The sequence below is a fragment of the Staurois parvus genome, unplaced genomic scaffold (assembly GCF_062004578.1).
Source record: "Staurois parvus isolate SC_StPar_1 unplaced genomic scaffold, SC_StPar_1.0 ptg003370l, whole genome shotgun sequence".
NCBI lineage: Eukaryota > Metazoa > Chordata > Amphibia > Anura > Ranidae > Staurois > Staurois parvus.
Genome location: NW_028321166.1, coordinates 1 through 16,883, shown reverse-complemented (window position 1 = coordinate 16,883; position 16,883 = coordinate 1). Strand labels below are relative to the sequence as shown.

General features: G+C 48.7%; 1 protein-coding gene across 1 annotated transcript; it reads right to left on the bottom strand.

Annotated features, from left to right (window-relative positions):
* Nucleotides 1-1,226: 1,226 nt before the first annotated feature.
* LOC149428272 (ADP-ribosylation factor-binding protein GGA1-like) lies at nucleotides 1,227-14,677 on the bottom strand. Its single transcript, XM_089667559.1, has 7 exons — nucleotides 14,534-14,677; nucleotides 14,294-14,452; nucleotides 11,029-11,090; nucleotides 7,445-7,599; nucleotides 3,004-3,188; nucleotides 1,447-1,616; nucleotides 1,227-1,364 (listed from the first exon to the last, which is right to left on the bottom strand). Exons 1-7 carry the CDS (start codon nucleotides 14,538-14,540, stop codon nucleotides 1,242-1,244), a joined length of 861 nt encoding a protein of 286 aa, XP_089523685.1. The 5' UTR covers nucleotides 14,541-14,677; the 3' UTR covers nucleotides 1,227-1,241.
* Nucleotides 14,678-16,883: the final 2,206 nt, after the last annotated feature.

Genomic DNA, 16,883 nt, shown 5'->3' with positions numbered 1-16,883 from the left:
GTGGCTTGTACTAGTGACAACATGTTGGTGGCGGTGACATTGTTCCTGGTACTGGGGATAATGCTCAGGGCAGTGGTGATGGTGTACACCATACCGGGGATAATGCTCAGGGCAGTGGTGATGGTGTACACCATACCGGGGACAATGGTCAGGGCAGCGGTGATGGTGTACACCATACTGGGGACAATGGTCAGGGCAGCGGTGATGGTGTACACCATACTGGGGACAATGGTCAGGGCAGCGGTGATGGTGTACACCATACTGGTGACAATGGTTAGGGCAGCGGTGATGATGTACACCATACTGGTGACAATGGTCAGGGCAGTGGTGATGGTGTACACTATACTGGTGACAATGCTCAGGGCAGTGGTGATGGTGTACACCATACCGGGGACAATGGTCAGGGCAGTGGTGATGGTGTACACCATACCGGGGACAATGGTCAGGGCAGTGGTGATGGTGTACACCATACTGGGAACAATCGTCATGGTGTACACTATACTGGTGACAATGGTCAGGGCAGTGGTGATGGTGTACACCATACTGGGAACAATGGTCAGGGCAGTGGTGATGGTGTACATCATACTGGGAACAATGGTCAGGGCAGTGGTGATGGTGTACACCATACTGGGAACAATGGTCAGGGCAGTGGTGATGGTGTACACCATACTGGGGACAATGGTCAGTGCAGCGGTGATGGTGTACACCATACGGGGGACAATGGTCAGTGCAGCGGTGATGGTGTACACCATACTGGTGACAATGGTCAGGGCAGTGGTGATGGTGTACACCATACTGGGAACAATGGTCAGGGCAATGGTGATGGTGTACACCATACTGGTGACAATGGTCAGGGCAGCGGTGATGGTGTACACCATACTGGTGACAATGGTCAGGGCAGTGGTGATGGTGTACACCATACTGGGAACAATGGTCAGGGCAGTGGTGATGGTGTACACTATACTGATGACAAGGGCCAGGGCAATGGTGATGGTGTACACTATACTGGTGACAATGGTCAGGTGTTCCCCAGAGCTGGGAAGGTGATGGTGTGTCTTGAGTCTGGAAGTACTGATGGTGATTCCCATGTTGGTGGCAGAATGCTCTAAAGTAGTGCCAGTGTATCTGAAAGGCAGTGCCTCATCTCATTCATTAGGTATTGATGGTGCATTTTGTATTGGCGATTATGGATGCTGCATGGAGTGGAAAGTGTATATTTTCTACAAATGTGTTGTCTAAGCCTAGTAACTTACCTGTGTGGGGTTGGCCAGCAGCAGCACCTGAGTAATAGCAGTTGGGGGCAGAATGGGATTGAATGGAGGAAGTTCACTGCCAGTTGCTGGTTGCAACTTTACCTTCATTGCCTTTAAAAACAGAAAATACAAAATGAGGGACTGTAAATAGAGGTGAAGGGGAGGCAGGATGTTAGATTGGGATGGTAACAACCTTGGGAACAGCAGATTGAAAACTAATTCCAGTGACAGGGAGAGGAGCAGTACTCAGCATGGAGATCACCACCACCAGGACGTCAGGCCGGCCTGGAGGACTGTCCTGAGCAAAGTGGAAAAGGACCCGAAAGCTGCGCTGGTCATACACAGTGACTGGGAGGATGCTACCTAAAAAGACACAAAACAATGCAGTCAGGAAGATCGGTCTATAAAGTACGAGACAAACCAGCCTCCTGTATGAAGCCTCGGACTGATGAAGAGTCCACTGGGTGGGCCATTCAGCGGGAATCATCTATAGTCAGACATTTCATACTTGAAGCACCCTTGTGGTCTGAGGAGTTCCAGAGCATCTTACACTATTTTGCCAAAAGTATTGGACCGCCTGCCTTTCCACACACATGAACTTTAATGGCCCCCCAGTCTTAGTCCGTAGGGTTCAATATTGAGTTGGCCCCGCCCTTTGCAGCTATAACAGCTTCAACTCTTCTGGGAAGGCCGTCCACAAGGTTTAGGAGGGTGTCTATGGGAAGGTTGGACCATTCTTCCAGAAGCACATTTGTCAGGTCAGGCACTGATGTCGGGGGAGGAGGCCTGGCTCACAGTCTCCGCTCTAATTCATCCCAAAGGTGTTCTATGGGGTTGAGGTCAGGACTCTGTGCAGGCCAGTCAAGTTCCTCCACCCCAAACTGGCTCCTCCATGTCTTTATGGACCTTGCTTTGTGCACTGGTGGGCAGTCATGTTGGAACAGGAAGGGGCCATCCCCAAACTCTTCCCACAAAGTTGGGAGCATGAAATTGTCCAAAATGTCACCTTAAGAGTTCCCTTCACTGGAACTAGGGGGCCAAGCCCAAGCCCTGAAAAACATCCCCACACCATAATCCCCCCCTCCACCAAACTTTACACTCCACGTCTCTAGAGTCCAGTGGCGGCGTGCTTTACACCATGGGATCCGAAGCTTTGCATTGCACTTGGTGATGGAAGGCTTGGATGCAGCTGCTCGGCCATGGAAACCCATTCCATGAAGCTCTCTGCGCACTGTTGTTGGGCTCATCTGAAGGCCACACCAAGTTTGGAGGTCTTTAGCTATTGACTCTGCAGACAGTTGGTGACTTCTGCGCACTGTGCGCTTCAGCATGCGCTGACCCCGCCCTGTCATGTGACGTGGCCTACCACTTGGTGGCTGAGTGGCTGTTGTTCCCACTTTGTTATAATCCCACTAACAGTTGAGCGTGGAATATTTAGTAGCCAGGAGATGTCACGGATGGACTTATTGCACAGGTGGCCACCTATCACGGGACCACGCTTGGAGTCACTGAGCTCCTGAGAGCGACCCATTCTTTCACCAATGTTTGTAGAAGCAGTCTGCATGCCTAGGGGCTGATTGTATACACCTGTGTCCATGGAGGGGATTGGAACCCCTGAATCACATGATTGGGAGGGGATTGGAACACCTGAATCCAGTGATTTAGAGTGGTGGCCCAATATTTCTGGCAATATAGTGTATGTAATATGACATGTATGCACAGGTAGGATAAATGGAGAAATATTGCATACTGGGTTTGATGGATTCCAGAGGCACAGTGATATTAGTGAGGGAGATGTCGCTTTTCACAGGGGACGGGACTGGATGTTCTACTCCGACAGAAGTGACGTTCCCCAGGACAGCGGGCTGCTGCGGAGGAGTGGTGCTCGTTTTACTCTGCAGATCCCTTAGTGTGGGCTTGTGTTGGGGCTTTTCCCTAAAAGAAAAAAAAAGGAAAAAATTATATATATTCTCACACACACATATATATATATATATATACATCAGCACAAAGGCAGAGGATAAGAGGGAAAGAATAAATCGACAACAATTAAACTTTCATCAGCATAACGCCTTTTCCATTTCATGCCTAATCAGCAAAAGGAAAACTGTGATTGTTGAGGAGCTGAATCCAATGATGGCTTTTTACATATCTTGAGGCCCGCTCACACCAAGCCTGCTCAGCCATTCACCGGAAGCTTTGTATTTTTATCAGTGAATACAAGGCTTCCTCTGATTGACTGAGGTGGAGATTGTGACATCTGCCCGCCTCTCCACCTCAGCCATTCAGAGGAAGTCTTGTATTCATTGATTAAAATACAAAGCTTCTGGTGAAAGAATTAAAATAAAAAATAGTGTCCCATCATTGGTGTCATTGGAAGGAATTATGTCCCATCGTTGGTGTCATTGGGAGGAACTGTGCCACATCTTTTGTTGTCATCGAAAGAAATTGTGCGGCATTGTTGGTGTCAGTGGGAGGAATTCTGCCCCATTATTGTTGTCAGTGGGAGGAATTGAGCTCCTTCATCGGCGTCAGTGGGAGGAATTGAGCTCCTTCATCGGCGTCAGTGGGAGGAATTGAGCGCCTTCATCGGCGTCAGTGGGAGGAATTGAGCGCCTTCATCGGCGTCAGTGGGAGGAATTGAGCGCCTTCATCGGCGTCAGTGGGAGGATTTGAGCGCCTTCATCGGCGTCAGTGGGAGGAATTGAGCGCCTTCATCGGCGTCAGTGGGAGGAATTGAGCGCCTTCATCGGCGTCAGTGGGAGGAATTGAGCGCCTTCATCGGCGTCAGTGGGAGGAATTGAGCGCCTTCATCGGCGTCAGTGGGAGGAATTGAGCGCCTTCATCGGCGTCAGTGGGAGGAATTGAGCTCCTTCATTGGTGTCAGTGGGATGAATTGAGCTCCTTCATTGGTGTCAGTGGGAGGAATTGAGCTCCTTCACTGGCGTCAGTGGGAGGAATTGAGCTCCTTCATTGGTGTCAGTGGGAGGAATTGAGCTCCTTCATTGGTGTCAGTGGGAGGAAATGAGCTCCTTCATTGGTGTCAGTGGGAGGAATTGAGCTCCTTCATTGGTGTCAGTGGAATGAATTGAGCTCCTTCACTGGCGTCAGTGGGAGGAATTGAGCTCCTTCACTGGCGTCAGTGGGAGGAATTGAGCTCCTTCATTGGTGTCAGTGGGAGGAAATTAGCTCCTTCATTGGTGTCAGTGGGGGGAATTATGCCCGTTGTTGGTGTCAGTGGATGAAATAGTTCCCTAAGGGCCAGATAAAGCAAAGGGCTGCAGTTTGCAGACCCCTGGTCCAAAATAACCTCTTTAAGTTCACCTTTTGAAGAAAAAAAAAAAAAAAGAGAAGCTACAGAAATTAGAAAGTCAGACGGATCATGCAGACACTGCAATCCTGCCTCTCCCCCTGCAGAATAAATGGACCAGCCCATGCAGAATATTATACTGAAGAAGAGAAAATAAACTCCAGAAAACAAGTCTTTATGTGTCTATCTAAGACGTCTAACATAAAGAAAAAAAAAAAAAAAACAGAAAAAAATGTCTGCAAAGTCAATAAACTGGTCACACTGCTTCACCACGGTCACAAATACGAAGCATCACATTCCACAGACAACACTCCTGTTCACAAGGCCTCATGCAGCCTTCTTACATTCAAAGCTCGGGAGGAATGACATACCCTCACTTTCTGTCTTTCAGCCTAAAAAGCACATGGGGTAGCTGTCTGCCAGCTGAAAAAGCATACAGTGAAATTTCAGCCTTCAAAAATATCATAAATAACAGTGGAAAGGGGCTTCTGGATGTATTCTCACTAGACAGAGGGGTGTGGGCTACTACTGCAATAAGCCAACCAGGGAAGGGACTGTCAGACGTATCCCTACTAGACCAAAGGTTGGTTGCCGAAGCTACCAGTGCATCGAGCCAACCAATGAAGGGACTGCCGGACGTATCCCAACTGGACCAAAGGTTGGTTGCCGAAGCTACCAGTGCACTGAGCCAACCAAGGAAGGGACTGCCGGACGTATCCCAACTGGACCAAAGGTTGGTTGCCGAAGCTACCAGTGCACTGAGCCAACCAAAGAAGGGACTGCCGGCCGGACATGTCTCTACTAGACCAAAGGTTGCTTGCCGAAGCTACCAGTGCACTGAGCCATCCAAGGAAGGGACTGCTGGACGTGTCTCTACTAGACCAAAGGTTGCTTGCCGAAGCTACCAGTGCACTAAGCCAACCAAGGAAGGGACTGTCGGGACGTATCCCTACTAGACCAAAGGTTGGTTGCCGAAGCTACCAGTGCACTGAGCCAACCAAGGAAGGGACTGTCGGGACGTATCCCTACTAGACCAAAGGTTGGCTGCCGAAGCTACCAGTGCACTGAGCCAACCAATGAAGGGACTGCCGGACGTATCCCAACTGGACCAAAGGTTGGTTGCCGAAGCTACCAGTGCATCGAGCCAACCAATGAAGGGACTGCCGGACGTATCCCAACTGGACCAAAGGTTGGCTGCCGAAGCTACCAGTGCACTGAGCCAACCAATGAAGGGACTGCCGGACGTATCCCAACTGGACCAAAGGTTGGCTGCCGAAGCTACCAGTGCACTGAGCCAACCAATGAAGGGACTGCCGGACGTATCTCTAATAGACCAAAGGTTGCTTGCCGAAGGTACAAGTGCACTGAGCCAACCAAGGAAGGGACTGCCGGACGTATCTCTACTAGACCAAAGGTTGCTTGCCGAAGGTACAAGTGCACTGAGCCAACCAAGGAAGGGACTGTCGGGACGTATCCCTACTAGACCAAAGGTTGCTTGCTGAAGCTACCAGTGCACTGAGCCAACTAAGGAAGGGACTGCTGGGATGTATCCCTACTAGAACAAGGCTTGCTTACAACAGCACAAAACCCCTCACGGTCAATGGTCCGTCCTGGGAGTGGTATATCTGCCAATGCCTAAACCCTAATGGAAGGGGAGGTGCATCCAAAGTCAATACACTCAAAAGAAAAACCCCACAATAGGATAAAGCACCTCAAAGGCTAGTAAGCAGCATAATTTTATAGGACGTAACAGTAAAAACGTGTAATATATTCTAAGAGTGCACGCACCCCATCCATCCCCTTCTCCCCTCCCAGCCCCCCACCATTGACCAACCCCCCCCCCCCCCCCCCCAACAGTGTCCCACACAATCCCACCCTTCCCTTCCCCACCCAAGGTACCCCCAGCAACCCTACGAGTCCCCCCACCTTACCACAGGCTACTAGTGCAATGAGCCAGCCAGCAAAAGGACTACTAGATGTAATCCTACAAGACAGAGGGGTGCTTACTGCAGGCTACTAGTGCAATGAGACAACCAGTGAAGGGAATGCTGGATGGATTGTTATTAGAGGGATGCTGGCTACTAATGAAATAAGTCAACCAGGGAAGGAACTGCTGGATGGATTCCTACTAGACTGAGGGATGCTAACTGTAGGTTACCAGTACAATGAGCCAACTAGAGATGGGGCTGAAGGGTGTATTTCTACTAGACTGAGCGGTGCTTACTGAAGGCTACTAGTGCAATGAGCCGACCAGAGTAGGGGATGTATTCTGTCTACACCAGGGGTAGGCAACCTGAGAGCCGCAGGACTACAAGTTCCATCATGTCTCTGCAAGTCATAGCTGTAACTGTCAGTTTTGTAATCTTTGCAATGCCTCATGGGAAATGTAGTTCCACAACAGCTAGAGAGCCCCAGGTTGCCTACCCCTGGACTAGACTGAGGGGTGCTCACTGCAGGATACTGGTGCAATGAGCCAACTAGAGATGGGGCTGATGGGTGTATTTCTACTAGACTGAGCGGTGCTTACTGAAGGCTACTAGTGCAATGAGCCGACCAGAGTAGGGGATGTATTCTGTCTAGACTGAGGGGTGCTCACTGCAGGTTACTTGTGCAATGGAGCCAGCCATGGTAGGGAATGTATTCTTACTAGACCAATGGGTGCCTACTGCAGGCTACTGGTGCAATGAGCCAACCACATTTATTAGAGGGCTGGTGGGCGCAATTATAGGTTCAGGCCTAGGTGATCTGTCCAGAATTGCTTTATACAATATATAATCTGTCTCTGTCTAGTTCTATCAGACGGCTACATTATGTCTGGTCCATCTAACAATCATGAAGGTCTTCCAAGCCAAAAGCTCTGCAGTCACAACCGTATACTCACCATCGTACATGCATGGCTGTGGGCGGAAGGGATTGCTGAAGAAGGGTTTTCCCAAGTAGATCCAGATCATCCAAAGCCTTACTAGGATGGACCGGAGTCTGTGAGACCGAAGGGACCTTCTCTCCCGAAGCCGAGTCTGTGCTCCCCTCTGAAGCCTACGAGCAGACCAGGCACAGGGACATCAGAGAAGGAATGCAGATTATCACATTTATTCATTTTTAAGTGTAATGATTTGGTTGATCACATTTGGCTATTAGGTCTCATTCACAATGGCGATCGAAACACATATGGGCCATGTTCACCCACACGGAATGCAGAGGTGTTCCGTGCATTTGCATGCAGACAGTCCCATTCATGTCTATTGGAAAGCAGGAACTGTACACACAGCAGCTAATTTGACAGCCAGGTAGGTGTGCAGCCCCAAATTGGGAACAGCGGCTGTGACATAGTCACTGATTCCCAGTAGACATGCATAGGACTGCCTGCATGGAACGCCTGTGTATCCTGCATGGAACGCCTGTGTATCCTGCATGGAACGCCTGTGCATCCTGCATGGAACGCCTGTGCATCCTGCATGGAACGCCTGTGCATCCTGCATGGAACGCCTGTGCATCCTGCATGGGTGAAGATGGCCCTTCACATAGATGTACGGATCAGTACACCCATGCAAATGAGGACTTACAGTTCTGGCTGTTTACGACCTAATTTCAAACTGTAAATCAGAGACCATCACTACATCAATCCAAACATTCCCTCCTCCACATCCCTGCATGCCTCCTATTCTGTACACTATCAGAGCAAAGGGAACATGGCCAAAAAGGGACAAAATGGCAAACTAAAGCAATGAGATCAGATGTGGTCAGTGTCCCTGCACTGCTCCAAGCAAGGGGTGGATGAACGGATGTCAATGTATAAGGCCCTTTTGTGTTGGCTGCTGGACGTTCGAGGTCCGTGTACTTGTCCAAGTTCCTTCTCTTGTCCGGGTCACTTGGGCCTTTCCTCCCAATGTTCCACTCCTTCCTATCCCTTTATTTTTGTGTGTGTGTGGGGGGGGTTCCACAGTGATTAACACCTCTCTGTAATATACACGCACATACACACATACATACATATATATATATATACACATACATATATATATATTATATATACACACATACATATATATATATATACACACACACATACACACATACATACATACATACATACATATATACATACATACATATATACACACACATATACATATATACATACATACATACATACACACAGATCCTCAGATGGACAAAACACTGAACACAGGATGTTCCTACCAAGCTTGTCACACATGGTAATGACCATTCACACCTCAGACCTCTCCCACCCTTGGAAACAAAAGATATGTTAATGACCAATGCACACCTCAGACCTCTCCCACCCTTGGAAACAAAAGATATGTTAATGACCAATGCACACCTCAGACCTCTCCCACCCTTGGAAACAAAAGATATGTTAATGACCATTCACACCTCAAATTCCTCATGAAGACCCCCTGCCAGGTGGCCTTAATGACTCCCTCCACCAGACACCTTTCCCACCCTTGGAAACAAAAGAAATGTGAATAAGCAACTCACACCTAAGCTAATCTCAACACATACTGCTGTCTCTGCTTCTACTCTCTGTATTTCTCTGAAACAGTCTGAAATAGTTAATAATTTACCACTTTTCAGTGCATTCTGGGCATTTTGGAGGTTCTCCTGTGCTTATCTTTAAATCCTTGGCGCCTCCCAGCCCTTTAAGGGTTTCAAAAGGCAGGGAAGCAGGGCAGGGTTTTAGGGTCATGTGACCGATGTGATTCGCCGTCACGGCGGTCACATGATCGGGAAAGGTCCCGATCGAAAGAGGAGATCGGGACCTTTCCATGAGTACCGGACATGTGTGCTGGGAGCGTGCAGGGTGCGCGCTCTCAGCACGTATGTTTTTCTTAATTGCACGGAAATGTGCGGCCACTCGGCGTCTAGGCCCAGACGCCAGGAGGCCACACATTTGCGTGACCAGCGTGAAGAGGTTAAATAACACTTCTAAAACACAAATGCACATAAACGCGGTGTGCGAACGCTGCTAAACAAATGTTTTTTAACAGTTTTCCAGAAGTTTTCATCGTTCAGAAGTGTCTCGTGTGCATGGGGCCTTACAGTTTTATGTACTGCACTTCTAGGTGCACCATTTAAAATGTTGACACAATAAATGACGGTTTTTACATTTTTTTTTTCTTTTCCTGTAAAGTGAGTTGCACCATCAAAGTTCAAAGGGACTTTGATGGTGCAACTCACTTTACAGGAAAAGAAATCTCATCGTTCTCTGCTCTCTTGCCTTTTGAACCATCTATTGCAATGGGATGTGGTGCAGTTTAGCCATTCACACTATCGTGGGAATTGTCAACGCAAATGTTGACATGCCATCTCCTGTCTAAATCATCCCTAGTATGTGTATGTATGAATGTGAGTTAGGGGCCTTAGATTGTACGCCCCTTGAGGGTTAGGGACCTTAGATTGTACGCCCCTTGAGGGTTAGGGACCTTAGATTGTACGCCCCTTGAGGGTTAGGGACCTTAGATTGTACGCCCCTTGAGGGTTAGGGACCTTAGATTGTACGCCCCTTGAGGGTTAGGGACCTTAGATTGTACGCCCCTTGAGGGTTAGGGACCTTAGATTGTACGCCCCTTGAGGGTTAGGGACCTTAGATTGTACGCCCCTTGAGGGTTAGGGACCTTAGATTGTACGCCCCCTGAGGGTTAGGGACCTTAGATTGTACGCTCCTTGAGGGTTAGGGACCTAAGATTGTACGCCCCTTGAGGGTTAGGGACCTTAGATTGTACGCCCCTTGACTTGAGGGTTAGGGACCTTAGATTGTACGCTCCTCGGGGGTTAGGGACCTTAGATTGTACATCCCTTGAGGGTTAGGGACCTTAGATTGTACGCCCCTTGAGGGTTAGGGACCTTAGATTGTACACCCCTTGAGGGTTAGGGACCTTAGATTGTACATCCCTTGAGGGTTAGGGACCTTAGATTGTACATCCCTTGAGGGTTAGGGACCTTAGATTGTACGCACCTTGAGGGTTAGGGACCTTAGATTGTACGCCCCTTGAGGGTTAGGGACCTTAGATTGTACGCACCTTGAGGGTTAGGGACCTTAGATTGTACGCACCTTGAGGGTTAGGGACCTTAGATTGTACGCACCTTGAGGGTTAGGGACCTTAGATTGTACGCCCCTTGAGGGTTAGGGACCTTAGATTGTACGCCCCTTGAGGGTTAGGGACCTTAGATTGTACGCCCCTTCAGGGTTAGGGACTGATGTGAATGTACAATATATATGTAAAGAATGCGTAAATTGACGGCGTTATATAAGTACCTGTAATAAAATAAATGACAATGGCACCACATAGGTCAGGTTTTGCCATGATTAGGAGACTCCCAACATTTAAAGTCTAGCAAGCCTTCTGGAACTTTCAGCTGCACCAACAAGTTTGAGCTTGAGATCGAAGGATGACCATAATGCATTTCTGAATGGCAGTTACTAGGTGGAGCGATCTCGGTTACCTGAAAACTGTTCCACGATGACGTGTCTGAAGGCTGTGCAGGAGGCGCGGGGTCATTCAAACCTAAGATAGATCGAGAAAAGCAGACACGGGTCATCATTGGTCATAGCAAAAGCTGGGATTCCATCGTTTTTGTAGGAGTGTGATATTTAATCGTAGGCCAAGCCTGGAACCCAGAACAGGTGCATATTGCTGTGTGTGCCCCCGTTCTGAAGATTCAGCCTATTTCTCCTCTTAATCATGATCACAGAGAAAGTGAAAAAGAAAGAAAATTTGGGGTTGTCACCAGAACAGGAAGTGGAGAAATTTTCCAAAGTGGGCACTAGTTCTGGTGACAACCAAGGATTTCCTTCCTTTGGAGGGATTTCCTCTCACTTCCTGTTTTGGCTATGGGACTGGAAGGGAAATCTCCCCAAAGGGACACAGATGGAAAAAAACTGACAGGGGTTATAACCCTCCCCCGTTAACTCTATCCCGAATGAAAAAAAAATTGCCCTTAGTTCTACTTTGACGTTGAGCTACTTTTACCCCCTTGACGTTGACGTAACACAAGTATGCGGCCTCACAGAACTGGGCTTTTTTTTTATGTGGGGCTGCATATTTGTGTACCGGTCACAGCAAATATGTCCGGGACTCACGGAAAGGTCCCGATCTCCCCTTGCGATCGGGACCTTTTCTGATCATGTGACCGCTGTGATTCGCGAATCACGGCGCTCACGTGACCCTAAAACCCTGCCCCGCCTCCCAGCTTCTGAAACCTCTTAAAGGGTCGGGAGGCGCCGGTGCAAAGGGGGTTAAAGCAGAACTAAAGCGGTAATACCCTCCTTTCCAACAGTCCCTCTCCGGCGCAGGCATCTTCGCCCGTGTTGCGCTCTTCCGCTGTTTTCATTGACGGGAGCAAAAGGACGTCATTTGGGCCCACAGAGACCAGCCCAGTGCTGAAAGCTGAGCTGCGCATGCGCAAATCAGTTAACAGCACCATGCGCAGGCAGGGCCATTAAATTGCATTAGAGACATGCAGGGGCGGACTGACAACTCATGGGGCCCCCGGGCAATAGGGGATCATGGGGTCCCTGTGTCCTTGCCCAATCTCAAAAAAGCCTATGAAAAAGGTACCGGGGGCATCTCATGGGGCCCCCTACTGACCCCGGGCCCTCGGGCAGTGCCTGAGTTTCCAAATGGTCAGTCCACCCCTAGAGACATGGCATAACTCTTCTGCAATAATAGGCTGCTGGCTGTTTGTTACAGCAGAACTTCAGTGACATGAATGATAAAGGACGAAGGTATACCTAAAAGAACACCCAAATCCACAACTCCCGCTCAACACTCACCCTGCCTGTACATGGCCAATTTGGGCAGCTGGCTGGCCACTGTAGTCTATCTTCACTTCCTATCAGAAATATGAAAAATGTATGAGCCGCTCTCCACTTTTAGCTTCTCTTTCCCTACTTATTAATTGTCAACAAAGTGGCTGCATACAGAGCCTCCGCCTGGGAATCAACCTCCCTCGACGCGTTTCACCACTCATGGCTTGACCGGAAGACTTCCTTGTGAGCACGCCAGGAGTGAAGAAACGCATCAAGGAAGGTTGGTTCCCAGGCAGAGACTTTGTTGTATGCAGCAACTTTGACAACTAAAATATGGCAAGAGATGCTAAAAGTGGCGTGCGGCTGATACATTTTTTCAATTTCCAAAAGGACGGAGGTAGCAGCAGGCCCAGAACTAAAGCAAGAATCCAATCCAAAGTAATAATTTTCCCAGGATTTTCAACCACATCCTTACCGCGCTATACCCAAATGATGGCTACAGCGCGGTTGTCCAGCTCTGGGAGGGCGCCATATGATGTCCTCCTAGAACGTGCCCTCCTGCACGCCCCCCAGCAGTGCGCACCCCGGCCGTCTCGGTGATCGCTGTGTCCTACAGACACAGCTGATCACATGATGAGGTATAAGGCATATCACAGCGGCCTTTTACCACGTGATCAGCCGTGTCCAATGACAATGAAGTAAATACAGTTGCCGGTTATCGGCTGCACTTTCCTAACGCTGTCAAAGCATGAGGAAAGTACTGCCGATAACCGGCAGCTGTCACAGAGCAGATCGGCACTGATCATCAGTGCCCTGCAGTGCCATCCACCAGTGCCCTGCAGTGCCACCCATCAGCTACTCCCATCAGTGCCGTCAGTCAGCACCGCCAGTCAGTTTTGCCCATCAGTGCCGCCTATCAGTGTAGCATAATTAGTGCCTCTTATCAATGCTCATCAGTGCCGCCTATCAGTGCAGTCTCATCAACGCACATCCGTGAAGGAGAAAAATTCCCTGTCTGCAAAGTTTTATAAATAGAAACAAAAGAAAATATTTTTTTTTCTAAATGTTCTTTTCTCGTTTTTTTGTTAATAGTGCAAAAAATAAAACACCCAGTGGCGCTTAAATACCCCCAAAAGAAAGCTCTCTTTGTTTGAAAAAGAATGATAAAAAATGTCAAATGGGTACAGTGTTGCATGACTGCGCAATTGTCATTCAAAGTGCGACAGCGCTGAAACCTGAAAATTGTCCTGGGCAGGGGGGGAAAGTATCCATTATTAAAGTGGTTAAAGCGGAGCTCCCCTCAAAAGGGGGAAGCTCCGCTTTAAGGACAGCTCCCCCGCTTCCCATTAAGGATTGGCACCTTTGGGGGAAGGGGGGGGGGGGGGGGTGGGGGAGTTGTGGGCACCCAAATGTGACGGGTGGGTACCCGCTCCCACTTCCGGTCTAGGCGACTGGAAAAGGAAAGTATCCTCCCTCCCTGTAGCCTTTTGGGACACGTGATAGGTCCCTGAAGACTACAGGACCATTTTGGAAGCGCAGAGCTACTCGCACATGCGCAGTGGGCACCCGGCTGTGAAGCCACAAGCTATCACAGCCGGGTGCCCACACAGAAGATGCCGGCCTCCTGGAATACAGGACGGCCAGTGAAACGGGCTGCGGGGGACACACCACGGGACTGAGGGACAGGTAAGTGGCTGTTTTTAAAAAGTCAGCAGCTACAGTTCTTGTAGCTACTTTTATTTTTTGACAGGTGAGTGGAGCTCCGCTTTAAGTCCGAACTACAGCTGAAGCCCCCTATTGCCTGCACCATTATTATTATACAGGATTTATATAGCGCCAACAGTCTGAGCGGTGCTTTACACTATAAAGTGACGACACAATACAAGAGGGATCAGAGGGCGCTGCCCACAAGAGCTTACAGTCTAATACGTTAGCACAGCCAAGGGTTCGGCTCCTCACCTAGTGACATGAGTTCGTCATCGAGCAGCGATAACGATGCCGAGGCTGAGGGGGCGCTGGAAGAATATGGCAGGGGCTGGGCTGGAACAGAAGGGTATGAAGGAGCGGCTGCAGAGGTCATATCCAGTCCTGAGAGATCCAGCAGAGCAGAAGAACTGGCTGAGAGAAGACAAAAAGATATTCACCCAGAGATTCAACATCACCGATCCCAACTAGTGGGGGGGTCCAAGGTCTGCTCACCTGGCATATTGCTGGAAGACGTCTCTCCATTGATTTCTTCCCCTTTCACCAGCTGGCGGTAAGTATTGATAACCTGCGTTAGGCTGTCATTGGCCTGTAATATTTCCGCTTGGAAAAAAAAAAAAAAATAAATAATAGGTCACTGATGTGGGTTTAAATTCAAAAAAGCCAAACATTTTATAAAATGTTTAATACAATCCAAGTACAAGAGGAATGTGGATTCTTCCTGAATCTCGGTGAGCTTTGTGTATGTCTTCCAGATCTGTGCAGTCATTCAGTGTGGGACTTCCTGGAATAAAGACCGCTCACTGCTGCTCTCTCTGCTTGTGCAGGGCGACTGGTCTCATCTCCGCCCCCCTCCTGTAGTTTCTTGTAGTGGGTGGGGCCTGTACAGTGATGATGTCAGTACTACATTTTCAAGGTAATAACTAGACCTACAGAGGCATTTGTCACACACACTGGATTTAAAGCCATAACTTTATGACCACCCACTCAATATCCACAATAGGTCACCCTTTTGCCAATAAAACAGCCCTGCCCATTGAAGCATGGATGCCAAAAGACCTCTGAAGGTAGGATGTGGTATCGGCATCAAGCCATCAGTAGAAGATCCTTTAACCTCCCTAGCGGTCTGATTATGTCAGTATTTCTGTGCTCAAAGCGGTACATTTTTTTGCATGGAAATATGTTGTTTTTTTATTGTAGGCTGTAATTTTTAGGAATAACTCACTGAAATCTGTCTGAACAAGAGTCTAGTAAACATCCCGGGGAGGATAAAATTTGAAACACGAAATCATAAATTATAATTTAATAAATCATAAAAAATAATAATAAATGTAATTCAATAATATAATCAAACCGAAAACACTGAAATGTGAAATAGAGCGCCAAGTTCGCACATCGCTGAGCTCAGTCGCAGAATCGTTTTCAGTGTCTGATGAGGAATTTCCCCCACCAATCATTATCACTCAATTCTGCAAGTGGTTCTGATTTACTATCGCTGTTCTCTAGCCGGTCTAAAACCGCGTCTGACCTAAAGGGACGCTTTTTGGACGCCATGGACGTTTCTCAGTTTCCAGGCAGAAAGAACAGTAAAAATGCAGGCAGGCGCCGGACAAAGCACTCGGGACAAAATGTATGTGAAATGGTTTGATACAGGAATGTTATACTATGTGATTTTAGTGGATTTAGTGAATGTCACTTTTTCACATTTCCCGCCAGTTCCGTCCCCCGTACGTCCCGACGTCACAGGGAATGGAACCCGGAAGACAGATGCCGGCATCAGCCGGAGGACATTGCCGGGGACACTGCAGGGGGGACATCGCGGGAGCGCAGGACAAGGTAAGTGCAGAAGAGATCCCGGAGCAACGCTGCAGTGTATTCCTGAGTGTAGCTCAGGGGGGGGTTACCGCTTGTGGTGCTGAAACTTTACCCCGAGCTACACTCGGGAATACCGCCAGAGGGGTTAAAGGGGGAAATTAAAGGAGAGTTCCAGTGAAAATGTAAAAAAAAAAAACTTTTAAAAACATCCACTCACCTGTCCCTCGATCCCACGGTGTCCTCACAGCAGCCGGTTCACCGGTCGTCCTGTGTTCCTGGCACTGGCATCTTCGGTGTGGGCACCTGGCTGTGACAGCTCACGGCTTCACACCCGGGTGCCCACTGTGTATGCGCGAGAAGCGCTGCGCTTTCTAAATGGTTCTTTAGTCTTCTGGGATCGGTCACATGTCCCGGAAGACTACAGGGAAGGAGAAAGTGAGGACAACCTCTGCTTCCGTTCCCCTAGGCCAGGGGTAGGCAACCTGCGGCTCTCCAGCTGTTGCAGGACTACAAGTTCCATCATGCCTCTGCAAGTCATAGCTGTAACTGTCAGTTTTGTAATGTTGCAATGCCTCATGGGAAATGTAGTTCCATAACAGCTAGAGAGCCGCTGCTTTTTATCACGTTGGTTTGTGAGTATATAATCCTTTTTTATTAATAAATACGTGGATTACCACGGTAATGCACGACGAGAGTGCGCCCTTGTTTGTTTTTTTTCCACTAGTGGCCAGATTACCCGATCTCAGAAGGGCAGCAACTCTTCGGTTGGCATTTTGACATGTCCTTGGTTTGCATGAAGATTTGAGCGCTGGTTCTGTTTTGTTCATCTAGAGAGCCGCAGGTTGCCTACCCCTGACCTAGGCAGTCGCAGCAGAAGTGGGAGTGGGTACCTGTCAATTTCAGGTACCTGCTCCCCAAAAGGTGCCGATCCTTAATGGGGAGCGGGGGACCAGTCCTTAAAGCAGAACGTCCCCTTTTGGGTGGCGTTCCGCTTTTACTTAAACTGGCGTACTCAGAATCTGGTGCAGCT

Coding starts and splice junctions, on each gene's coding strand:
- LOC149428272 (XM_089667559.1), bottom strand. Junction 11,091..14,293: donor TGACGAACTCATGTCACTAG/GTGAGGAGCCGA, acceptor GATCTATCTTAG/GTTTGAATGACCCCGCGCCT. Junction 1,617..3,003: donor TCTGGAATCCATCAAACCCA/GTATGCAATATT, acceptor GTGTCTTTTTAG/GTAGCATCCTCCCAGTCACT.